Source organism: Aulostomus chinensis, chromosome 7, assembly GCF_037954235.1.
Source record: "Aulostomus chinensis isolate RoL2024-O1b breed Wild chromosome 7, RoL_Achi_v1.0, whole genome shotgun sequence".
NCBI classification, from domain to species: Eukaryota; Metazoa; Chordata; class Actinopteri; order Syngnathiformes; family Aulostomidae; genus Aulostomus; species Aulostomus chinensis.
In genome coordinates this window covers 2,005,001-2,032,305 of record NC_141326.1, presented here as the reverse complement: position 1 = coordinate 2,032,305, position 27,305 = coordinate 2,005,001, and the positions used below count along the sequence as shown (strand labels likewise).

Sequence of the window (27,305 nt, the reverse complement as noted above, 5' to 3'; positions counted from 1 at the left end):
CCCGCTATGATCCGCCAGCCGCTCTGCTGTCCCCGAGTGTGTTTGCAGTGTCAACATAACGGAATGAGTCCTTGGTTGACCTCATCGATACGACGTGGACGGAGGAGTGGCGGCTTGCCCTGCACCCCCGCCCTGCCCCTGTTGGTCCAGAGAAAACATGCGGTGAGGAGAATTGGCTCACTGTTTATCCCGATGACAACCGTTTACACTAACCCTACAGCCGTGATTTGAATCGCCGTCGTCATGACAACAGGAGCAGGCCCTCGAACCCTTTGGCTAATATTCAGTTCATGTGAGCAACTTCCTCTAAAACGAGATATTGGGACGCGCTGGAGTGAGGCGCTCGAACGCGTCCTCTGGAATGAGCTCCAGACTCGCACACAACCGAGACACAACAGCGTCCGTCACTTTCTGTCGGCGTCTTCCTCAACCTTGGTGGAAGCTTATGATTACATCTGATTATATCAAATCAGAAAGCATGAAGTGACGCGCTCAGTGATTCGCAGCACAGATTGTCACTGCACATCTGTGAACACAAGAAAAGTTTCCCCAAAACCGCAACAAAGACCTTGTGCTGACAGATTCGTCAGCTTTGTGCTGTCCGTGATAAGAGGGTGAAACATAACTCCTTTACTGTATAAAACAGCCTCCTAAAGCGACTCCAGAAACAGTCGGGAGCACTCCGGCGTGAGCGCCTTGTGCTGACTGAGTTCTTTGCGAGTGGACAGTTGTGTTTTAGAGGGCGACTCACACTTACGAGCTGAAATCATTCTTTCATGAGGAGCTTGATGCTCCCACTGATTCATGTAATAAGCACATTCACAGCGTTCAGAAACACAGACGTTCCCTCATGCAGCAGCGCAACATTCAGGCGTGATCACACATCACATCGCTGGTGTGTGATCACGCCTGCCACTGATTTACCGACTCCAATGAGCAGCAGACTCTGTTTGGCCGAACAAATAAAACACCGTTTAATTGTGGATTTAATAAAGAGCTCACCACCACTGGGTTGAGCCCATTGGTTGGATCCATCGTTCCTGAACTGGAGTCCCTCTGTGTGAGGTCACGTCAAGGAACCACCAAGTACATCTGTGGTGTCCTCTAACAGTCCTTCATCGACACCGTTTGACCCGCTCCTCCTCCTCGTCTAAGAGCCTGACCCAGACCCATCTCACTCCACACGCCGAAACACTAGCCACTCAGACCCATGACCTTTTCTCCTGGTTAGAAAAAGGCCCTTTAGCATCAGATGCTAAAAAGCTAATGCCCAGAGTCTTGAAGCAGCAGGAGCAGGTGCGCGTCTCTGGGCTCCAAATCAAACCTCAGTCTCACAGTCGTATGCCTCGCATGGCCAAAAGCTTGCTGCGTCATGATATCGGATTATTAATCATCTAAACTATCAAAGCGTGAATACGCTGCCACAACTGGTTTGACTGTGCAGAGTAAGATTTTACAAACAAGGACTCGTTCTGATCCGGGCTGAGGAGCCGGAGCAAGACCAGCCAGTCCAGTTCACCAGTTGATGGATGGGCTTGAGGTCTGGCCTTTATACAGGCCGCTCACGCTCCTCCGCAGCAAACCCAGGAAACAATTTCCTCATGGTTGTGGGTTTGTGCATGAGGGATCTGTCATGCTGAAACAAGGAAGGGCAGTTACCATATCACCATCCGCCATTGCTGACCGCTGAACAGCTCCACTGGAGCCGCGAGGAAGGAGAAAGACAGTCCCTCACTTCTAGCCAGGCTTTTCTCTCTTTCTCTCTCTCTCTCACAGAGTTTTGGGGTATTTACAGGAGACTTACCCTGGCTTTCCCTTTCCTAAACTTAAGGCTAACCCAAACCTTGGGACCCAGACAGTTTTGCGCATGCTATCCCCCAATTAACTGTTCTTCACACACACACACACACACACACACACACACACACACACACACACACTGTAGACTCACTGAGTTCAGAGATGCTGCCCACTCTTGTGGCCAGTAAACACTGTTCAATGGAACGCAGCTCAGACTGGCTGTAGGTGTTTCCCTCTCCACTCTTGCCTGCTCGCTGCTGCTGCTGTTGGTCCCTGAGAAGAGTCAAACCCTCAGGTAGGCTGAGCACACCTGAGAGAGAGAGAGAGAGAGAGAGAGAGAGAGAGAGAGAGAGAGAGCATTAGCAGAGGAACACTCATTCTTTGGTGAGTCTGTTTACTGGCCTGTCCGGCTCGTCCCTCACCCAAACCAACCAAACCAACCCACCATCCCTGCGTCAGCCACCTTTAACCAACCCAGACACCGCAGTCACACACCTGGCTAGCATTCCCACCACCTCCAATCTTAAATACAGGAAATAATTGTGAGTGATATCAATTCTTCCACATTTATAGGAAACAAAAAACCCTTCATCAAACACATGATTTTATTACAAAGCTGTGTGTGTGATGATTGTGTCAGCTGTGAGTTTTCGGAGGCCAGACATGGTTGTTCCCCAGTTGTCAGAGGACTCCCTCAAAGATAAAAACGTGTTTTCATTACTCGCACCTCTGTGTTGGCCCTGCTCGTGTTCTGGGGGATGAGCTGGCCTGCTCTCCATTTCTCTGCTCACAGATTCACATTCCTGTGCAGCTCCCTGCTGTTTGCAGGGTGTCAACTTATGAAATAGCTGAAAGCTGTGACTCTCTACTTATCCCCTAATCACCAGCTCTGGATTTAACGTCTTCTCTCTCATAATGTGCTGCTGAATTAATGCAGACGCTGCCGGAGGCGAAGGTGACTTTCTTCGTTCTTTATTGTAGAGGAAGTTTCCTTTTAGATTTCCTGGTAATAAGTCACAGCAATTTACCTTGTAAGCAGCAGCTGTGGCATCATCTCACCTGCACGCCACTGCAGGACCCTGGAGCAGAGAGCAGGGGACGCCACCACCGGCAGCCATTGTGTCAGGTGTCGTGAGCAGCTACCACTTTAATCCGGTGATCAATTAGGAAGAATTTTCCTCTGTTTTTGCAGGAGCGCGTCTGCAGGGACTCCTCTGAATCACCTCCTTTACTGCTGTAATTGCTCACAGCGGCATGCCCTCACTGGAGCTAAGTTGAGTAAAGCTCCAGGAAATCCATATTAAACCTTTTTAAGTGCTGGGGTGGGGCGGGGGGGGCATTGGCACCTTCCAGACTTCCATTTTCCTCTCGTGCAATTATATGCCAACACACACGGTCAACTCAAAACGTACCTCACAGGTTTGACGGCCCATCTTTTTTTGACCTAAACAGACTGCAGGCCTCAGGTGAGATTCAGTAGAGTACAGTGGTGCTTCCAGCTGTGCGTTCACATCAGAGGGACAGTTTGGGTTACAGAAGTGGGTTGTGGGCGATAGTCATCTTCAGAAAGGGTGCGTCAGCTCGTCTCCATGCAGAGAGGCCGAGCGCAGCGGCGCTCTGACAGGCAGCCATGTGCTTGTCTGGATGGTTGCAGGGAGACATGCATGTTGTCCCCCTCGATAAAGGCGCACCTAACAAACTGTACTCGTAACATTTTCACTACAAGGTTTTTCTTTTTTCCTTTTGGCTCTGCTACACAGGATGCACACTGCACCGATTCTGTAGCAGCCCTTTGTGACTCAGACGGCTGATCTGCGGCGCTGCGGCGCGGTACAGAGTGCAGCACGCTCGGGTCTGGAGCCAAAGAAAAGGCTGAGAATATAACAAACACAGCAAACATACGTACAGGTAAAGATCTTTTTTAGGTATACAAAAAGAACACCTTTTTTTCAGCGATCCTCATCAGTCATCATCCTCCTCCACTCCCCAGGACACCTGCAGCTGAGGGGAGTGTCACTAGTTTTAAAACTGGCTATGCATGAACTTTGACCAGGTGATGAGGGTCTAAATGGCTTTGCCGTGTGTTGATATCCAACCACAGACAAATGTGAATTGAGCGAGACACTGACCGTGACCTCTTAAAGCCACAAATACTCCCAAACAGGTGTTATGAAGATATATTTTTCTCTCCTGCATCACTTTTTTGTAACGCCAGAATGCAGAAAGAGCCAGCCACACAAAATTAGCTTGAAGCTAGTGGAGACTGACAGCTAACAACAGCAAAACTGTCCAGAAACATCAGCTTATGAACTCTTATCCAGCCGTTTGATCAGTAATCCACTAAGACTCTGATTTGATTTTTGATGAGTGCAACCGTGACGGAGAAGTTTGGTTGGTTTCACCCTGAGGAGACAACCAGGGTCTGTAGAGATCACATCTGCTCAGTGGCTAGACGGTTTAGGTGTGGACCGTCCACAGAGCCACAAGTGGGCCCACAGTCACATTTTATCAAGCAAGATTGAGTTAAAAATCCCAAACACCACAATCACAACGGGCCTCCGGGGGCTTTACAATCCTCTGTGCTTAGACCCTCGAAGAGGCAGGAGAACAAGTGGGAACCTCAGAGTCACCGAGGAGGACAGAACCACACAATCAGAATACAAAGCAAGGCGTTACCAATGATAAGGTCCTGGTGTGGAGCAGCTGCAGAGGTCTGCAGCTGGGTCCCAGACACGCGTCCTGGTCTCCTCCAGGACCCTCAGCTGGGTCCCAGACACGCGTCCTGGTCTCCTCCAGGACCCTCAGCAGGCAGCTGAATACACTGAAGTCAAAGCTCCATATTTGATCAAGATCTGATTTCTTAGTCAATTATGTGGCTTTTTATAATTTAACAAATAAATAAAATCTCTTTTATGAAGAAGTCTGCTCCCCTGTAAGGAAAACTGCATTTATGAAGAGGCAGCATCATTAATATACAACACGAAGCTCATATGTACTCAGCTGCACTGCCGTCAGCGGGTGCTGACACCAGCTCGGGGCAGCGACAGGTACTCTGATGTGACACCGCAGCAACACCACATTAAATAAAAAACTAACGATGCGTGGTTCCATCTAACAGCGTCGGGTTTGGGTTCTGAATTCTCTGCATGTTTACGATAAAAACAAAGTGATTGTTCATGTTTCATGTATCAAGGGAAAACGGCTCATGATTGAATAAATCTGCAGCCAAAACAAACCACTTGAGCCTTTAAACGTGGGGCTCCTCCGCGCCGGTCCTGGGGAGAAGCAGAGAGAGCGGGACCAGCTGACAGAGAAGTGCTGACTGCTCTCAGGGTGGACTGAGGCAAGGTGACTCACTGGCTCTCTGCGTCCTAATGCACGGCGCAGTCCACCCTCAGGGAGGAGCTGATGGAGCTCTTACATGCCAGCCACTGTAACCAACCACTCTCTTTGTGTTTGCATGACGAGGACTCTCGTCATCCTCCTGAGAAATCTCCCTGGAAGTTGACAGTTTCTGCACAAGATTGTTTTGTAGAACAGTGGCAGGTCATGACCACAAATACAGAAGCGCCGCCTTTTGTTTTAGGACGCTTTCTAGCACCTGCTGCTTTTTAGCTGGACTGTTCCTGTTTGCCATATGGCAGCTATTCAGAGAGGATGAATGATGCCTGAGGCGAGTCGCCGTCACTGGAGAAGAAGTAATACGTACAGGAGCTCCCATTAAGATGTCACTGAATGCACCTTAGTCATTTTAGGCATCGGCACGGAAAAGATGCGGCTAGTGCACGGACCAGCACACCCCCCGCACACGGAAACACAAGACTAGGTCAAAACCTGGTGTGCAGCTGAGCCGTGTGTGGAACGGTGGCTACAGTGTGTCAGTGTGTCTAAAGTGAGGGCTCCTTGGTATTAAATGCTCGTCTGTGTGCTCACACTCACATTTGTGTTTAAAACTGCTGCCAGGTAGACCAGAACCACCCCAGCACCACACAGCAGCCTGATTACCCACAAACCCCTGACAAACAGCTGACCACTGCCACCAACTACTCACTCCTGCTCCAACTGGCTTTGATGTCGCTTGCTGCCTGCAGTCAGAGAGGCAGGGGGCGCTGTTGCCTACACCTGCAGTTCGCTGCACAGGCAGGCCCTCAGCGTTCATCAAGATGGAGACGAGCTGGGAGCTCACCGGGGGAACCGACCAGCCGGCCTGCCGACAGTGACAAAACCTGAAGGGAAAGCAAAATGGTTCCATCTTTTGTTGATGTTGCTACTGGCTGAAGCTCTGTCACCAGACTTGTGTCATGAGCTGTTGTTCTACTGAGCTCTCGTGTGCTTCAGTGGCACTAATGGTGCATTTGAAGAATCACACGCGGTTGTAGTTTCGGGTGATGATCTCTGGGCCTGTCCATCAAACCTCCACAGGCTGGGCCCACTCCGCTTGTCTCGGGGTTGACAAGCCTGGGGCAGGAATGCTGACCTACCCTGCACTTAAATCTATTTTGGAGGGACACACTGAGCGATGCTGAAACCCTGGCAGTGGGTTTCACTCACACATCAGCGAGAGACGGAGCAAAACAAAGTTCTGATTTGGCTCATTGTCAGTGCTGCTTTACAGGAGTAGATTTAACAGTTGATTCATAACAAGGAGACAGAAAGACAAAGGACTGGAGAAAGGAAGAGAGTGATACAAATACAGACTCTAAAGGGTTAAACATGCTGTAACTGTACATGGATCACCGTAGATCTGCCATACTCTTGGCTCTGCTCTAGCAGGCCAGATGGCGACCATATGTACCACAGCAGTGAGCTGGAACACGAGGAATAGAGTAGTGACGTGCGTATGTGTTCAGATGCCTCTCCTACTTTAACTGACTGCTTTATTAATCATCACCCTGTGTTGAGTTGTAGGAATCGAGGTGTGACAATAAAACAAGACTTCCTGCTAGAAAGTGGTTTTTGGGAGGAATGTTGGTGTGGCCGGGCGGCGAGGCTGTGAAGCTCCAGAGGTTTGGGCTCTCAGGTGACCACAGTTTGGTCTGAGGTGGCCACAACTCTTAAACGGGTTCGTCCTGTGCCAGCTGCAGGGCTACAAAGTAGCACAGGAATCCATGTCCGCGTGCAAACGTCAGCTAAAATTACAAAAGTAGGACAGAAAAAAGCCACTGGATGAAACCATTCACACAAACAGATGCTGATATAAACCTACGAACAAGAGCAAAACACTGAAGTACACACAAAAGCGTCCACGCAGATAATTACTGGTAATTTAAAAGTCCTCATTCCCTGCTGAAGTGGGAACAATGTGTTGAGCTAAATCCAAACTGAATATGTGCCATTGCTGGCCAAGCGCTGCATCCGGGGTAGAGTCTGGTGGAGATCCTCTCGCCGTCCGAAACGGAATCAGCGCCTCAGCAAGACGCGTTCTCACGCAGGCGTGAGCTAACAGGGAAATACGCTCCGGCTGGGATTTGGGCTTTATTTGTGTTCCTGAGTCCGCAGAGTCCTCGGGAGGCCAGCCAACCTCGTCTCTTCCTCTTCCACAGAACGACCACGACTACAGTCACCAACGACAGCGTGACGGCATCGCAGCGTTCGGCCGTGATGAGTCGACCTGGAAGCAGGTTAGCACCGTTCGTCGTCTGCCCCCCTGGTCTTCGTGGGTCTTTTAGTGAAATGTCTTCAACGGGGTCTGTGCATCCCACCAGCTTGATACGCTGTAACGTGTGGAATCCAACACATCAGCACACAGCTGCCATCGTTAAGAGTACACGTGAAGAAACCAGCACGCAAGCACGAAGTCCTCCAGGATGGAAGGTCTTTGAGTGTCTCGAACAGCACCAAATATCATCATCATCATTGTGATTGATGTGTGAGTAAACTGTAGGATAGTCCCCGTCACGTCAGCGGGCCATCGTTCTGCCTCGGTGATGCCAATGTCATCAACACCTACCAGGGCCTACGCGCAGCACACAAACACACGCAGGCAGATGACTTGTGATGGGTGGCCAGCGCACAACAAGGGCACAAGCAGACTTGCATAATGTCCTCCAATCAGGGGGGAGCAGCCCCCTGTAGGCTCTGCCTTCTTCCACCCTGATAGCAGCTCTTTCACTTTTATTTCTCTCCTTTCATCTCATTTTTGTTCTGTCAGGGGTAATAAGTCCACATGTAATATCCACGAGTCACACACTTACACACTTCCCGCGGGACGCTTCCCAGACCACACAGGCATCAGCAGCTAAGGGGAAGCATCTGAAGTCAGCCAGCCGTAATCCCGCCCCCCACCCAGCTCTACCTTTCGGGAGCTTTGAGGAGAATGAAGAGCAATGCTTCCTCCTTAGAATTATCATGTTATCTGATATGCGGAAGAAAAGTGGGGTTGTGTGGTAGAGAAACATCAAGGACGGAGTCGCTGTCAATCATCCCAAACTGGCCCTGCACTCCTGCTAAATGCAACTGTGTTGTGATGTAATTGCTCATTTAGCTCTGAGGGCAGTGGAGTAATTAAAGGACGTGACTGATGTCATCAGATGGGGGGGGTACTTTCCTTGGGGCCAGGGATGACATCATATTGAGCTGCTGTAAACACACAGAAGTGCTTTTGGACATGAGAACTGAGCAAATTCATCAGCGAATCCTGAAGGCAGGACAGCAGGTGTGTGTGTGTGTGTGTGTGTGTGTGTGTGTGTGTGTGTCACTTTGCCTGTTATGAAAAATGGGTGCATGCAGTGTGAATCGCCGAGCAAAAGAGAAACACGCTCTCATGCACTACTTACCAGAAGTGTTTCCATTTTCAAAAGTTCTGCTTTACATGTTTTTGCACTTTGCAGACTCCCGCCGCTCTCCCTTCCTGAGTAAATGCCACTTTGGAAAGCAAAGACGTTCACAATAACAGAATTATGTAGTGAAGAAGACGTTAGCAAAGACGAGAGGAAAGAATGATTCAGAGGAAAGTGCTGGATGCTGGGATGGATGACGAATGATGACGCCAGCACTTCTGATCCTCAGTGCAGTGGGGTATGTAAAGGGTGAAGGGAACGTACGACACGTCTTGTTCTCACAGCCGCACCCAAAGAGACATCTTTTTTACTGACTGTAAAAACCAGGAGCAGAATTCACCCAAGATGATGATGTCTTTGTTTTCTAAAAGCTAAAACTGATGTAGGTTTGCTTGGTGCACGTCAGCTTCCCTGATTGGTGATTAAATGCCGAGGCCGAGGGGAACACAAGCTGAAGATGTTCTGAGGTGTTGCTGGACTTGTGGGTTGAGAGGCGGTTCTGGGACTTAAAAATGCTGGCTACTATCAAAGAGGTCTGAAAGAGACTCCAGAGGTCACAGACGACAAACACGCCCGCATGTCGACAAAAGAAGCGACGTTGGCGTCATTGCTGCGGAGTAGGTCCCTCAAAGCCTCGCGCTAGCTTTAGCATTTACACTTCAAAAGTCACAAAGGAAATCTCACAAACTTGAACCAGCTGGTTTTCCGTCATAATCTAACGTCAAATCCCACAGGCGGTCGGCAGAGGGAACCCGGGTGATGCTGCTTCCTGGGCTGGCCTTCAAAACACATCCTGCCTGCAGCTAATCAGAAGTACTGAGGGACTCATGGCGTTCTGAGCTTTTGATAATTAAATCAACTGTTCTCCTTCTCTATCAACACTTTGATCAAGTAAACACACACACATTCACACGCGTGTCCACGCAGCACTGACAGCTCACTCCTCCCAGGAGTCCCATGCCTACAAACCAGCAGAAACAATCTGAGAACCGCCGCCATCCCAGCAGAGCCGGTAGACGCCTGCCAGAGCGTGCGTCACGTCAAGCGCATGCTCTCTCCTTCCACATTTACTTTCTAAATGATGGTTTGTTGTTTTCGCTGTGGGCAGGCGAGTCAGTTATTAGTCACCCGCATGCTAACATCCTGGGTGCCGCTACGCTACGCTGCTCCTCATATAGAGATAAAAGCCCAGCACCACAGTGCTTCATGTGCTCTTTAGTGTGTATTTTCTGTTCATGTATGTTTTTATTCTTATGCTTCCCCTGTAGGCGAACATGTGCTGTGGCTCCTGCAGTTGGATGTTTTCCTGTTTATCATGGAGCTCATGTATGTGGCCGGTCTGACACCAGATGGCTGTTTCCATATTCACTCATGAGAGTCGAATTGTTTTTCTGGAAGCCGTCCTGCTCTAATATCCAGCGCGCGCGCACACACACACACACGCACACACACAAACGTGTGTGCAGTGGAAACATCTCGACTCTCTCAAACACTTCGAGAACTTCGCCACCGCGTAGGAGACGTGTCGGCTACATCTTTAGTTTTTGTTATTTAAATGAACAACATTCTATATTCTGGAACTTTTAATGAGTGGAAAGGAATAGGATGAATTTGTCTGAGTCACACTTTACATTATTAACTGATTATCTTTGAAAGCCTGAGAGTGTTTGTGTGTGTGTGTGTGTGAGTGGGGGGTGAGTGTGTGTCTGGCGGTTTATTGTTTTGATTTCTATTTGTGTATTGTGTGGTGGTGGAGGAGTAACTAATGAGCACAGTGACAACTAAAGAAATGCAAAGATTTATAAAAATGTAAAGGTGAAGAAACAAACAAACAACAATGAAACAAAAAAGGGCGAGAGCAGCTGAGGAATAAGAGTTCAAACTGGTTGGTGTTTTGTGAGAGAGCATCCAGACGTTTGTGTGCGTGTGTGTGCGTGTGAGACGGGGACACAGACGCCGGGTGGTAGTCTCACCTGTGTGAGGAGGGGCGGACGTTACGACTCTTATCTCCCTCCTCATTACTCTTCCCTGAGTTGTCTCAGGATTGGACAGCAGCACTTTATGACGCATCGAGCTCCAAATTGCTGTAATTGTTTAACTCACCTCGTGTAATCTATCATCCTGACTGCTCAGAGTGGCTGTGAGGAGCGCACACACTCGCTGGAAGTGGGCCACGGCTGGCAGAGAGCGATGAGGCTCGGGGCAGCGGCTGCTCCCCCTAACCCAGCACCTCCTCTGAGGGATGACCTTCATTGTTCTGGGTCACTGTTAGCAAATACGGCTGTCACTTTGATAATGTGGGAACACCCGTATTGGAAATATGATTATTCGACGTGAACAATACTCCAAAGGTCTACTGGCATGTATGGAAAACAGGGAAAGGCTGACAGAAAAACAATGTCCTCTTTGTGAAGTTTGGCTGGTGAGTGATTACTGGGAGGGGAGAGCACTGGCCCAGCAGCAATTGAGCAATTTGCAATATCACTCACTAAATCATGTGAGCTCATCTTTCAAAAACCGAGTTCTCCAACACTTGAAAAACTCAAGAGTGAAGGAGGAGAAACCGGGCTGCCACCTCGTCTCCTGCACATGAGCAAAGCAGCAGGATCTGGGATACGCTTCCAAACCAGGACTGTTATTGCAGGCTCAGACTGTCACGGCCCGTGCCAGCAGTGCATCCTTTAACGAAACCCACCAGGCCAGCCAAAGCAAACACAGAAGGTATCATGTTATGGGAGCCTGCCCAGCACCAACAGGCTGCACTCAGCTGGAGAAAGCATACATGCAGCAGGGAGGCGCTGGGTCTCCCCGCTGCACCTCCTCTTCCTCCCTCACAGTTTTCCCAGAGTCACCCTCGCCACACTGGCTCTGCTGTGAGAAGCGCGGAGGGCGGAGAAGGCTGGCTGGCAGGGAGCAGCCACTTCAAATCCAAACACACAGGCACGGAGCTGGAATGTGTTTAAATCATGCACACACACACACACACACACACACACACACACACACACACACACACACACACGGTACAAGCACAGACACACACTAACCAATCCTCTCTTCCTGTGGTCCTGCTTCACTCTGCAGAGATGTGAGATTCACACACGCTGCTCGCCAGGAACACGAAGGCCAAGAGGGCCAACCCAGATCTGAGGAGGGGCTCGCTTCAAACCCCCAGACAACAAAACATGAAGTCTTTCTAAGCCACAAAAGTGTGAAGTTTCCTGACCTCACACGAGGTCACGACAGATGTTTTGAAAAATACGAATGTCATAAACCCGCGGTGGAGAGCGCCACCAACAAGAACTTTAGTTTCAGGCGACGACTCCTCCGTGATTATTTGTCTCCATCAACTAAATGCATTTGTAAGCTCAACCACCCATCCCAGCGCAGCGGTGCATCCCGTGAAGAAGGAGCTGCACAGCCCATCATCATCAGGTCACTCATGCTCAGCTCATTAGTGTAATTAATGGTGGCCCAGTCCCACGCCGCTCCAGGCACTACTGAGCCCAAACCTAACCCCGGCTGGACCCGCCCAGCCCAGGCAGGCACAAGCTATTTTTCTGCTTGGTTGGCTGTGGCACTTCGTCTGTGCAGCCTAATGCATTTGGCTGCATAGCAAGAGCGGGCAAGTGGCCAAGCTCAAAGAGCTTAGATTAAAAATTGACCTTTTAAAAAGTGAAGTCAAATCTTCTGTGAATATTCTGGTTTCGTCATGGGGAACGACAGTCCCACTTTGAAGTTAAGCGGCCTTTCACAGAGTCGCATGTGTGAGGATTTGCTTTGAATGTGTGAGACTCGGAGGTGTGTCCACACACATTCATACCTCAAACGTATCCACAGCTTCTGCTCCCATAAACGCTCCTCAAGGTTCTCCAGCACAAAGACGCTTCGCGTGAACTCCATCACTGGGCGCAGCTCAAACTTGTTTTCAACTTGCCTTGTTCCTGCACTTGAAGCCAACATCTGAGGCCTGAAAGCAGGTGAGCCGAGTGCACCGCTGGTGCCTGGTCGGCAGGTTAGAGTCTTCAAAGCTGTGGTCAGGTGTAACAACATGCTGTGAAATGAGAATTGATGCCAAGGCTCAAATAAAGACGATTGTAAAATGTAAAATTAAAAACGTTAAATAGAAAAGAGTATCTTGCCAACACGTCGGTTATCTGCAGTCCAAGGCCAAAAGGGGAGGAGCAGCATCGCGCCGGACAGGAAGTTCAGTAAAGAGGAGCACAGAGAAGCCCGTGACCAGCAGGAGTGCTCCTCCATAGCACCAGTCTGAGACCAGGGAGCTGGCAGATGACACGAGAATTCATAAACTCATAAGCGCGCGCCGGGCTTATGAGTCCTGTGTCTTGTTCAGCAGAATGAGAAGAGTAATACCCAGTGAGCTGTCACAGTTTAATATCATGCAGTCAACAGACTTGTGGTTAGGAAAACAACCCCCCACACGAAAACAGGCTTGAGGTTTTTGCTCACATCTGCCCTCATTCTTCATTTACGTCGAGCGCTGCTTTGCTGGCAGTAATGACTTCCATAATTGATTTTCTCTGTTTGCGTTACTTTGTGCCCTTAAGCCATTAAGAGTCCTCTCTCTCTCTCCCCCCCCCCCTCTCTCTGTTTTCACAATCAGGGCTCTCACATACATTATATAATGCTGACTTCGCTGCCAGGGGTATTACACTCAAGGTCTTGATGAAGGTTAGGAGGATGGAGAGAGGGCCCACGCCTCAAACTCAAATCTGCCCTCCAGACTTTTCCAAAACACTTAGCTGCCTGTTCCAATCAGAGAGCAGACCCAAGTTTTAATTTCCTCTTGGGCCGCACCCATGAGGAAGCCTCGTGTGCATATTCGGTTTTAGTGCACGTTTGTGTTTGCGTGTGCACGGTGACAGCAGAGCATGCGATGGTGATGAGGAGCCTCCGAGCCAGCGAGCTTCTTCCAACAGCATCTCTGCGTTTTCTGCCTCGCGAGACTCTCGCCTGCGTGTCGGCACACAAGGTCATCCTTTGATTCTTCCACGTAAGACAAAGATGGAAGTGCGGTATTAGTCCATATGAATCACGTCACGCCATGTCACATTAGCTACCTTTATGTTAGCCAGGCAGGGTTACGAGGCCCTTTCAGCCCCGCAGCCATGTCACGGTGAAGGATGAATGACAGTGACACATCCTTCAAATATGTCAGGGGCCATCAGCCGGATGCTGCCACCATATAGACGGACAGCATCAAATAATATCAGATTATTAAAACCGCAAAGGTCTTGTGAGTCACTGTGACATCTGTGACGGAGAGCTGGAACCAAAGTCTGATTGCAGCGTCATCTAAGAGGTAAGCTTTTTAAAGGATTGTGGTATTAAGGTCTCTGTTTAGCATTCCAGGGCTGAAAATGAATAACCGAGCCAGCACCTGTGTCACGGCAGCCCTGAAGTGTTGGGAGTGGGAGCGTCTGCCTGAGCTCTGCAGCTTCCCTTCCTTTATTTGTTTCGCTCTTTGACGTCCATCCTGAAGCGGCTCAAACCGACTGATGTGGAAACAAAGCACACAAGACTGAGAGGAAACAGTGCAGTCAGTCAAAGAACTGCCTCGGAAAAACCCCGGCCATGTTCCATCGAGGCTCCTCAGCAGGTATGATGGGAGTTGTGGTTTAGTCATCACAGCCAGAAGAATACAACATTTCACTTCTGCACAAACCGCCAGTAGAACTACAGGTCTCACTGTTTCATGCTCATCTGCTGCTGAAAACTGTAGGAAACCATTACAACCACGACTGCCTGAAAAAAGCAGTCTTCAAAAAGCAATAAAGACGCACCTCGAAGCGCCGTAATGACCCCCTGCACGGGGAATTCCCCATCGCAGCTGCTGTGATGGGAATTTGTAATATTTAATGCATGTTTTTAATGAGCAGCATTTGTGTAAATTGCTCTGTTTGGATTTTAAATTTGTGTGGAGTGTGATGACAGACGATGAGTGACGCTCAATAATCACAAGGAGCCAGCAACAGAATCTCAAGCACTCCGACAACAAAACCATCATCACAATGACGCTTTGCTGCTTTTATTTTGAAGGCAATATCCCCACACAGGAAGTGATTTTGTTGGCATATCAAATCTATTTCCTCTCTCTGCTGTAAAGAGCAGCGTCTATAATACAAACATAAATGTTCCTCACAATCAGAATGCAAGAACAGTGCATTCGTCCGGATCATCAAGATCAACAACGAGACCAATTTTGAGATTCTTGATGCTTTTAGAAACATCTGATTCTGCTGGCTGGGCCAAATTGGAGAATCTGAGGATCAAAAACACATCTGAAGAATAAAGAGGCTTTACTGATGAAGCCTCTGTCATCAAAAGTGTCATACAAGCGACGTCTTACACTTCACGATCCGGAAATCCCGCGTGTGAATGTTTCACCTCGAGTTTCCTGACTTGGGTGTTGGATTCAGAGGAACAGAGGAAAGACAGCCGGAATATCCGGGTAAGACAGCAATTCAAAGCTAACGGAATAGCGATGCCAACAAGCATGCGCCACAATTTCCCACTAACCTACAAACTACCATTACAAAGCAGGTTGTCAGCCTCTCTGTTTGTGCAGCGACACTCCGACTGGCCGTGCAGCAACACAACCTGCAGCTAGAATGTATTTGCTGGCTCTCACATGAAGAAAGTTGTGAGCTTTTCCACAAGGGTGGAAGGAGGAGGTGAGTTCTTGGGCGTGAACCGTCGGCGCAGAGGGGGACAGGGATGTGTCTGTCTGTGGTGAGAGCTGCCAGTCTGGAGACTGTTCTAGCTGGAAGTCAGTGTGTGCGGTCAGACAGAACAGTGAGTTGAGTCTTTGGAGGAGCTGGCAGTGAGATGGGAGGATGCAGCAGATGAGGCGTATGAAATATGTGGGCAGGCTGCGTTGGCAGCAGAGGTGAAGCAGCGGGACTTGAGAGGAGGCTGAGCGGTGGTGGTGGACAGTCTCAGAGCGAGCGCAGGTCAAAGCAGAGGACGCGAGGGAGGACGCAGAGACACGAGCCCTTGACTCCTTGCTGGAGGGAAGAATCGAGAAATGATGAGTGATTAAGCTGCAGCTGCACTGTTGAAATGTGACCAGCTGGAAAATAAATGGGACATCGCTCGTAAGAAGTGGAAATTCTGTTCTCCAATGTTCCCTGGCAGTTATCAAGGGATCCCTTTGATAAAGGTTCTGCAAATGTTCCTGCTACATTACTGAAAGTTGTGCAGAAGGAAGGTGATGCAAGCATTCACATCCTGAAAGGTTCCTTTCATCTGACGGTGCAGGTTCTTCAGGCGACCCCAGAAAGCGAGTCACGACCGAGGAACAGCAGAGCAGCACAAAACTTGAACGATAGGTAGCTCAGTTTAAGATGCGGAGACAAGTTCTCTGGTGATCACATGACTGTCTTGTGATGGATGAACATCTGAATGTAGCTGCTAATGACACACCAAGTGTTTATGAACCCAATTTAGAGGAAGTGATGATTGTCGTTTGGAAGTTCTATGTTGAAAAAGATCAAATTAGTAGATTTTTGAAATGTTGGATGACGGCCATATTGAATTTTGCATCTTATGAGCCTTAGAGGCCAAATCTGACTGATCATCTAAAACGAACATCCATCATCCCTCCATCCATCCATCCATCCATCATCCCTCCATCCATCCATCCATCATCGCTCCATGTTCTCCCTCTTCTCCTGTTGAGGGTGGTGGGGGTGGAGCTTATCCCAGCAGCCTTCCCCCTGGACAGGTCACCAGTCCATGGCAGGGCCAACACATAGAGACAGACAACCATTGGCTCTCCCAGCCACGCCTACGGTCAATTTAGAGTCTGGATTAACCTGGTCCCTCTTGATGTCTTTGGACTGTGGAGGAAGCTGGAGTACCAGAGAGAACCCAGCAGGAACAGGGAGAACATGGAGACTCACCCAGAAAAAAAACAAAAACCAAACACAGGAAATGATGGCCCAGGCCCTCAATAAGGGAGCTGAACATCACATCTTCCTACAGTCTATTTGTTCTGCCTGGGTGCAGTGCGTTCCCATGAGAGCAACAGGGCTCTACAAATGAGCTCAAATGTCCAATGGGACTCAAGGATGAACTGCAGAGATCTTAGAGGTCAGAGGTCAAGACAGGCACACACTATGGAGGCATACGACCACAATGTAGTACTCAGTGTTTACCTTCATATTTGGTTCAGGGGGGGACGGAGTTTTTAATCCCAACAGGACAAGGATAGGGAGAGTGATGAGTCATCAATATCAGTCCTGATCATAAAGGCAGTACCACAGCACCGGTTCGAACCTCCTATTAGTGATCACAACACTCTGGATGCATTCTGAACCTCGCCTCACAAAGCCGACTGAATTCCTCCATGTAAAAACCAAAACCTTTGCTTTTTAATTAAATTTCAGAGTGAAAAGTCTCCACAAACATGGGGCCGCACACAGTTTTCACACACTTAATCCTACACAACAGAGTCACTGTTCATCCTCCAGCTCTGACGAGTAAACATTAATATCACCCTGCATCAAACGATCAATACACATCATCTCCACAGCTGAAACCTTTAATTAGTGCGGGCAGCACGACATCACGTTAACGACTTATATATCGTAAATAGAGGAGTAATAAATTAGAGTGTGGAGGAGCCTCAGCGGACACCCGAGCATGTGAATGGAAAGGTAATCTGTGCACCAGCAGCTTGTGGACCAGCAGGGAATTTTTATCTGCCAATGAATGACTGGCAAGCCGTTCATATCCGCCCTGACAGGGGGCTGCTGGGGCTCCTTTTATTTATTCTGGGTCAGAACAGACCACAGTCCTGCACAGAGGGGCCGTCGGTGTGGTGGCTGCTCACGGGTTCATCTGTCCCGCGCTGAGCAGAAGACAGGAACACTCGTGATGAGTTGTGTTTGCTGGTAAAAGCAACTTCTAATTAGACATCAGTAATAATAGAAGGTAATAATCGTGCGTGTGCGTGTGTGTGCGTGCGTGCGTGCGTGCGGTGAATTATTCACTCTGACCAAATTAAAACATCCTGTGAATTACTGCTTGTCCTCTGCGGCCATGCAGGCGCCAGGCAGGGTCAGCGGGTCACACTCACTACACGTATGTTAGTTTAGAGGAAAAACATCCAGCTGTGTGATGAATGTTAATGTGCTGCACAAACTCTCTCCCTCAGGTGTTCAAAACGAGGCCGTCGTCCTCTCGGCTCCCTCTGGGTGATCCGGTAAACACGCCACCACCCAGGAACTTGTCTCAGCTCCTTTGTGTGTCCGATATCTCGTGTCGTATAACTTTTGATACCCCTTGCCTTGTCTTTGTATCTGCTTGGGCACAAATCAGCATTGCTGGAGACCAAAAACTACGGCAAACACGGGAATTTGCGACCTTCTTCCAACTCCTGGATCTCAGACCCACACCCATGAGACGGAGCGCTGGGAGCACTTGGAGAGGTCAGAACTCCTCATTCACTACACGGACGAATGAAAGCGTGTCGCCTCCACTGGTCACTTCTGCACTCTTTGTCACCTCAGCTTCTTCACCCCTGTGTGTAAAGCAGCGGCGCTCCAGCAGGCAGTTGTTTACTGTGTCAGCTTTTTAAAGCAGGTTTAGAAAACCAGGCTGGGGACGGCAGTGGCGAAAAGCTACTGTTTACCTTCAGAGAGCCCGAGAATGACCTGCCAGGAGGAAATGAAGACGGTGTGGAGGGTGGCGAAGATCAAAAGAGAGAATCAATGAAAAGTGAGCGAGACAGTGATGGACGGTCAATAGACCTGAGAGGATGTGGACACAGCAACTGTCATCAAATATTACAGAGGTACGACCTGCCAGGATGTGGCCATCAATCAGCTGAGAAAGGCGTCTGCCGTCTCCTGCGATGACCTTGTGACAGACAAGCCCAGATGCAGCAGAGACAAAGATACAATCTGAGCGCTGCAGTCGATGTGCTTTAGTGGAAAGTGTGTGTTTGAGAGTGAGTGTGTGTGTGCCTCTGGGCCGTGCAAGCAGGACAGAACAGCCTGCAGGAGCATGTGAAACACAATCGTTCCCCATCAGCTCCAGGTCAGCAACTTCTGCAGCACCAAAATAGGCTGTTAACGCCTGTAATCAGTGCTTCAAAGCGCTGCCACATTACAGCTCATCTTGCTTTTGTCTCCCATTTAGCCTCACTTATGTTTGGCACACGGCGGCTGGAAGATGGCTAAAATAAGGACTCTGGAACAAAAGAAGCCTTGAAAAATGCTTGGACGCTATTGTTGCTGTCCTACAGCCACAAACAACTACGGCTGAGCACACACCCTGAGGGTGTCGATACCAGAAAAGCTGCCGTGACATCAGTAGCTGGAGGCTGTCCTCGCCACTGGCCTGCAGCCATCCACTTAAGGGCTCCCAAGATGAAAAGCTCCACCCACCCTCATGTTGCTTCAACTGGAGGGCTGACAGACCGCTGGCTCACCCATCCAGAACATTGCACTGATTGACCAGAAACGTCCATTCACATAAGAGCAGTGCACGGAGCTGACAGAGGAGAGGGGCGAGGGCAGCGGAGTAAATTGTTGGATTGACTTAACACGAGTGGGAAGCAATAAAGCTCCCCACCACACACACTAATGACTCCAGCATGTGGGCTGTGGAGCGCAGCCCTTGCACTGTCCCTCCCTCTCCTCTCATGTTCTTCCTCTCTCTATCTATCTCTCCCCCTGCAAAGACCTTGGGAAAAAACCTCCGCTCTCATCCAAAACAGAACACCAGGCTGTCATTTCGTGTTAGGGGGCCAAAGTCATCCAGCTCACGTGACGCTGACATGAATCAGACCTTAACAGAACTCAGGAAGGGAATGTGATACCAAAGACAACATAATTAAATAAACTGTGACTAATGAATACAGATAACCTTTCTCTGGTCATCCGCTCTTCATCTGCGAAATAAATGGAGCGGTCGCCTTGACCCCCCAGCAGGGGGAAAGATATGTGATCCTGGCTGCCCCACCTGGAAGGCTGCAGCTGCAACGCGTGGACAGGTAAAGACAAAGAGCAACAACATAATCGGAGCAGGAGGAGAGCAGCAGACGGCCAGAGGGCAGAATAAACTAGTTCAAAGGGTTACGCACTGACTCATTCCTCTTTCTAGGTGTGTTGGGTTTCTGACCTGCAGGTGTCCCAGGCCATACTAAACAGCTCTTGTCCTTAACCAAGCATAAAAGGGGAAATGTCCTGCAGGCCTCGGCTGTGGGACACGGCTGGATGATGCAACACCTTTTAAAAACAGGCGATGGCCTTCCACCTCTCCATTGGAAACGATACCTCGCCATCACCGCGTAATCTGGCGTGAGGCGCACCTTGATACCCAGCTCTGCAAGTGGGTGATCCCCGGGCTTACCTCTGCAGCAGTCACCCAGTTGACAGAGGAGCTCTCTGGTTCTGACAGTTCTCACTCCTTTTCACTCCTTCCTTTCTCCTTGTATTTGTCTGAGGGCGAGACACTTAAAGTGATCATAGATGTCCATCTTTCAGAGGTCATTTGAACAGAGAGGAAAATATCACATCTAAGCTCCCACTTTGGAAGTGTTTGGCCTGTGAGGTTCATCCAGGTGGATGCAAAACAAAGTCCGAATCTTTCATATTTGATATTTATTTACTCAGTTTTTACACCACAAGTGTCAGCAGACATGGAGATAAATGATTCAGTTGTGATGAAACGATAACTCCCAACATCCATTACGTAACATCTCTTATTCAGTGCATTGGTGCTTTAGTGAAAAACCTGGTGGCTTAGGAACCTTGGATGGAGGGATCCTGTTCTCCTCCGTCTGTCCTACACTCGATCAGTTATTGAAGACCTCACGTCGTCAGTTCGTCTCATAATCAGGATCACAACAGACAGAAACTGGATCCATGCACGTCAAACCCCCATGATTGATTGGGCTTCTTTGTGAGGCTGGTATGATATCAGGTGTCACATGTGGTGTTAAGTCTGTTTGCAAGGAACATTTGCTGCCATCCTCCAACAGCTGAGGCCTCGGGGGCCGATCCCTCACTGCCTCCCGCCGATCAACCCTCCTCGTGCAGGCATTCAAAGGATGGATGATGGACTCTATCGATCCTGGATCAATTCCTTTGATTATGCAGATGTGTTGTGTTTCCAGCTGTGTGCTTTGTTTAAAAAGCTGAGAGTTCAGGATTGCCGGAGCAGCATTAACCCTCTGGATGGTGCCTCAGGAAGCGTAGATCCTCCTGGACTGCAGACATGCATCTTTCTTGTTTTCTTCCATCTCCTCGTGTCACAATGGCTTCCAACCAAACGACTGGTTCTGTTTCCTCCCAAACTGCTCCCTGATGCATCCAGCAAATTACTCCCTCGTGGGAGGAGACTGTCAGTGTGAATGGCAATTCCTCAGTTTAGACTGTCAGCATTGTTATTTTAATTCTACATATGGAAAAAGTGAAGCATCTTTTTTATTCTCTTTGACACTGCTGAGCTCAGTCAGAAGCGAGATCATTGTGGGGATGTGGGCAGAGCCGAGACAGCAGAGAGGAGCGCGAGGGATCAGAGGCGCAGCGTGACACGTTAATCTCCTCCCTCTAGGAATCCAGCATCACCCAACACACCAGGTAAGACAGGAAATTCAGTTTGCACTTAGCACAGCGCAGTATTTGATCTCAGATCACAACACACACACACACACACACACACACACACACACACACACACACACACACACACACACACACACTCTCTCTTCCCATCCCTGGCAGCTTTTTACTGTTTGTTCAGGTTATAAGCTAAAGTCCATCACTCACAGGATTCAGCAGAGATACATGAGTGACCTGTGGGACAGAAGCATGAAGACTCAGGGACCCGTGGCCTTTTGTCTCTACTGAGTGACAACCCTCTGAGTATCTCCATCATTTTGCCTGCAAATGTAAACACAACAACTGCTGGGGGTGGTGAAGTTCTCACCCCTGCTGAACAAAGCAACTGTAGATGTACGCATGGATGCTGCTGGCAAATCCACACAAGCTGTTAACTATTTCTAGTCTTATGCTAAGCTAAGCTAAACCATTACACACCTTCTGACATTCTTCACCCAAATAAGGTCAAGAGTATTGCTCTTTTTCGCAGCGTTTTTGCGACACGTACAGTAGTGAAGCGGCTCCGTGACGTGTGGGCGTGCCTCATTTAGACTTTGATCTGCAGTATGAACTTCTTTATGAAGACATGATCTTTACAAAATGATGGCCTCTTCAGGATGTAATGCAGCGGAGGATGGACGCCATCATGTCTTCTGGAAGTACACTGGGCGTGATGGCGTTTGGCCCTACGGCGTCGCTGGATTTTGTAAAGAAGGTACAGCACAGCGACGGTGTGATCGCAGCTTCATGGACACGTTGTGTCCATTGTATCACGCAGCGCGTGTATGTCGGCGTGCTGGATGCTTGGCAGAGAGGACAGCGTTTCATGCCTTCTCATCTACCGCCACTTCCTCCCATGTTGAAAGGGACAAGGAGACAGTCTGATTGGTGCGGTCGGGATCGTAGCTGCTGTTCGCCCCTCCGACTCCTCCCTGTTTTAACTTCCCCTGGCTCGTTTTTAGCTGCAGTCATCGAAGTGCATGTTGTCACACTCAAATGCTCTCGGTGGCGTCGTGCCTGTGGATCAGGAAATGCTGTTCTCTCAACAGACCTTTATTCATGCCAGCCTCAACCATCTTTCTTTCATTAAAACTTGGGCAAAAAAAGGCGTGTGGGCCCCCTCTGTTCACTGCACGGGTCAGAGGAGTGTGTGCTGTGATGTCATGGAGCGGTTTTCATTACCAAAGTTGTCCAGGAACATGTGAATCCAGGCAATGCTTCGTCAGAAAGAAGCAATTAATGCAGGAGTGTGTAGCCTGAGCTGCTGCTGATGTGCAGATAATCTGACGTGACACCCAACAAGCTGAGCCGAGCCCACAGTAACGTAGCCGCGGTTGTTGGGACACCCAGAGACGAGCTGTTTAAGAGCCATTATCGTGGCTACGGAGCGCCCGCAGGCAAATGAATGGCAACCAGTGTGTAAATCACATGCAGCTCTCATTACACAGCCAACATTTCCTGTGAGCACAAACCCTCCAACCCCAGGACGCAGGCAGGGATTGAGGGAGGCCGTCCCATAAACCCTGCTGGCTGAGCTGCATTTTTACCACTGAAAGGGTTGTAATCCCTCATAACATAACACCCGGTGTGACTGAGGGACGTGTAGCACAGAAGCAGAACCCTCCTGCAAACTGAACCGCACTCACCTGAGGAGGAAACTTGGGTAACAAACGTGTGCGTGATGGTGAAACACACCGTGTGTCACGCGTGCGGATCATTTTTCAAGCATTCTTCTTCATCAACTGTTGTGTGTGTGGTTGCAGCAGCTGATCCAGACTGATCGTGAAGCTTCACGCTGTCCCTCCAGAACCTCCAGAACCCCGTAACGGGATCCCAGTGATGGTTTCCATCAAGCAGCCTACAAGTTGTAGTGACTTCATCATGCAGCCTGTGATGTCACCATGGCGCACGCACACCTGAATCGTGCAGGTGTATTCTGAAGCATCAGTTACATTAGGACACGACGTTCTCTGTATGTTCTTGAGCTGCTGACGAGGAACAAGGGGTCGATGACTGTAACCTCAGGGTGTCATCAACGCTCTGGACACGCCCACTTCGCATTGTTCCCGTCAAACTTGGATCCCACAGTTAAACAGCAGTTAGACGCCATGGAAATGCAGTTTCACCTGGACTTGTAGAGACAAAGTGGGTTGATTTTTCAGATAAAGCCCATTATAATGGTTCCATAATGGATCCACAGTGTTTTCCTCCATGATGAGATGAGATGTGGGTTTAGCGAGTATGACTAAGACGTGACATCAGAGACCAACTACATCCAGATTGCTCTAATTTACTTACGCGTGTGCCGTCTTGGACAGGATGAAAGTGCTTTGCCCCAAAAATAAAGAAGTAGATACAAAAGACATAACACACACGGCTGAAACAAAGACGGTCGCGTTTCCTGACACGTGACTGCCTGAGGGGAAAAGGACAAATCAGCCCTCACGTTCATCTCCGAGTACATGAATGCATCTGTTCTCCTGAGGTGAGGAGATACGCCAACAAGGCCAACCCATGAAGATGCGCCCTGAATGCGTGCGTGAACGCGTGCGTGAACGTGCAGCCGTGTTTTCTGATCACATCCAAGGCTGAGACGTGCAAATGCAATTTTCCTCATCATGGCGTCAGAACTATTTGATGTTTAAAAGAAGCTTCTTAAGTGACACTACACTTGATATTCTCTCAGAACAATGAATCCATCAGCTCCGTTCAGGATTACACTAATCACACCCTGCTACTTCAGCTGCTTTTCAAATGTCAGGGTTTCTGCTGAAAAAACTATAGCTTGAAATTGTGACTTTGTCGGCTGAGGGTGACTGAGTGGTGATTTATCTGTCCGGCGCCCCTGAGCAGATCAAGATCCCCCGAGCGATGTTGGCACTCCTCTCCTGCTGCCTCGAGAGGCTTCGTGTGATCAGTTGGACACGATGTACTTATTTGGATCTGCATCACAAAAAGGAGAAATTTCTCATCGACACATTTTACACCTCATGGTTCCCCGTCTTTGATTTGATGGGAGATGACCCCCTCACACCTTCCCAATGTCTGCCCTAAATAAGGATCTAGAAGCACATCAGTTATCCCCAAATCAGAAAAGCAATATGCCTCTGGTTGGAATGAGATTGGATGGGCAGGTCACCTCTCATCCTGCCAGAACCAATATGCAAATGACTTCTATCTGTTTTGAATCTGCATGGAGTCGTAATCTTCATCCGCGGTGAAAATCAAATCTCACGGCGTCTTCAAACACCCTCTGTCCTTGGCTGATATCTCATTAGAGCAGCAGTTAGGACGAGTCTCTTGAGGACAAGGTGCTGTGCTCACATCAGTCCTTGTCATAGAGTGCAGCCAACACGATGACACACAGGAACACATCCAACACTGAACTTAAATATGTGCTGTCTGTAACACTCACTGTTTGGCTTTCCGTGAGCGAAGCAGTCGTTCTGAGTCCGACCTCGTCTTTTCATCCTTTAAAAGCTGAAATCAGTCAGAAAATCGATGCTGGTTTTATGTCTGATCTGCACTTTGGATGAAAGGACAGCAAAGAGCAAAGAAGATGAGCGGTGGAGCACTGATAGACTGGATGAAATATTAAATCTGTGTCTGTATGGATTTAGTCATTTCCTGGGAGTCCCTCCGTGACTCAACACCCCTTCAGCTCCCCTCGGCTGCAGCAGGCAAAACAGACGCTGATGTCTACGTGATAATCTTTTTGGCCCCGCAGGGGGGCAACACTTGGGTCAACATCACTCATCAGCCTCGAGGAGCCGTCTCCCTGCATCCATTATTGTTATCAGACAGCCAGAAGACGTAGGAGAGGGCAAAGGGCAGGGTCACCATCTCAATGACCCTCCATCTCATTCTTATAAATGAGTCTGCCTCAAAACATCAGCCAGCAGGACGCCGCAGTCAGGGAGTCCGTCAGCCACTGCTTCCAGAGAAGCAGAAAAACTTTTAGGGCGGTAATCGCACGTCTAGGGGCGTAGACCTGCAGCAAGGACTTAAAGGGACAGTTCACCCGAAAAATGGAAATTCAGTCATTATCCATTCACCCTCAAATCCATGGCAGTGTGAAGCTTGCGGCATCTCCCCCAAACATGGAGACCAACTTTCAACATGTAGGAACAAATCCTAAAAGCATACAATGCCTCCATACTGCCCGTCCAGAGGGGTCACAAGTGTCCTGAAGTCTCTATGTACCAAACCCAATCCTGTCCTAACCCTTCTGTTAGTAAGTGTCGTTTTTAGCCAAACTACAGATGCAAAAAGACTCATTTGCAAAGAAGAAACCGACTACGATCATTTTGCTGGCAGCTAAAAACAGAACTGACAGCAGAGACAGACTCTACTTCAAAAACAATAAAAATACTCCATCAAACCTTGACATCAGGGAGGAGGGCAGTCGCTTCCCCTCATAAACGAAAACCACAACAGCATCAAAAGGAACCTGAGCAACATGACACTGAGGAGGAACCACAATGCTGCAACAGCCACCTGTTCAACTGCCCCCCTTCCTGTCCCTTCCTCTGAGGCGGGGGACTTTCAATCTGCAACACTCACTGTCTTTTTCACGACACGTGCACCTCATATTTGCCTTCATTCCTTTGTGTTGAACCGATAGTGTCTCTTTTTAGCAAGCGTGTCTTTCCAATGTCCCTGTGCTTACAACAGAACTGGAACGGAACGAAAAACCATCCCGCACTTCCCGTACTACTTCAACTCTGGATGTACGCACCAAGATGTGCATACTTAGGAAATAAAGAGACAAAAGTAAATCAATGGAGTAAAGAAATATATGTGAAATGTAGCGTAACGTAAATGTAGGTGTAACGTATAGTACCTCAGCGTCTGGTACCTCAGCGTCTGGTACCTCAGCGTCTGGTACCTCAGAGTGGTACCACGCTGAGGTACCAGACGCTTCCAGGCTCAAATGTAATCTGTGTTGCAGCCGGACAATAAAAAAACATCTGTTTCTGCAGACTGGTCGTCTTCCTGTTTCCCAAACCTGCCCCATCACACACACACACACACACACACACACACACACACACACCGTGACATTCTGTGGGTGAGTAACTTATCATTTACCTTCCCTGTGAATTCAGTGGGTGTGCCAAATGTTGCAAATATATTGTGCAATCAGTTGTCATCACCTGGAGAACGTCAGTGATTTACATCCTGGAGGAGACCAAATGTGACATTTTCAAAGGCAAGACTTTCTGCATTTATTTGCTTCGTCTAAACACTCTGAAGTGCCTCGATTGGTCCTCAGACACATTCAGGAAGGGAAGTTCAAGCCGGGATTACTGACACGTTTAAAATAGCAACAGGGCCACAACGGTTAACGATCATCACGTCCCCGTCCACCGTAGACGTGCTCGGTAGTGGTCACCGTGTTTCACATGATTGATGTCACTGTAAGAATTAGTCCTTGAAGAATATGGAGAAAATATTGAGGGGCGAGGCAAAGAGACCAGGCAAGAGAAACTGTCCAGACATTTTAAATGATATTCAGGAGATTTTAAGTCATGCTGTCTGAATCCTGGTTTCACAGAGAAGGAGGGAAAAACGTAGTTCTAAAAGGTAAAGATGGCGGTGTTGATTTCTCTCTGCTGCTGGCTGAAAATATCAGTTAATGTGGACGTCACGGTGATGATGGGACACTGGGGCAGAATCTGCTGGACGAGTCTCCCTCTTGCCAGGTGAAATCGATCTGCTCTTCTTCCTCACGTTCATAAATTAAACATGCAGCAGGCAGAACTGAGCTGGTGGTTTAATCATGAGACTCGTGCCTGCGGGTGCCACATGGTGTGACCAAGAAAGGTAAACTGCTAACATGAGATCCGTGTGCTTGCATAAGTAACGCTCATGCCAGCCTTATAGAGTTCTCTGAATTCCTTAGCGTCATGTATTTTTCAGCAGGCTGGGATCTGCTCTGAGAATGAACCGTGAGACGTACCACAGCATCCTCTCAGCACTGCGGCTCTGTGTCTGCGCTTCCTTTCCAGCTGTGAGCGAGACAGCACTGAAGCGACATCAGCCCAGGTACAGCGGAGCTGACACACCTGCCTCACCGGCAGTGTGTCAC

The 27,305-nt window shown here is 48.9% G+C and overlaps 1 protein-coding gene across 2 annotated transcripts in view; it reads right to left on the bottom strand.

Moving 5' to 3' along the window:
• Positions 1 to 27,305, bottom strand: part of abtb3b (ankyrin repeat and BTB domain containing 3b) — a 65,140-nt gene that overhangs the window by 25,374 nt on the left and 12,461 nt on the right. For both annotated transcript variants that reach the window (XM_086207634.1, XM_086207635.1), the window contains exon 2: positions 1,952 to 2,110. In XM_086207634.1, coding sequence (XP_086063760.1) covers positions 1,952 to 2,110 — 159 coding nt within the window. The remainder of the gene's footprint in view (positions 1 to 1,951; positions 2,111 to 27,305) is intronic.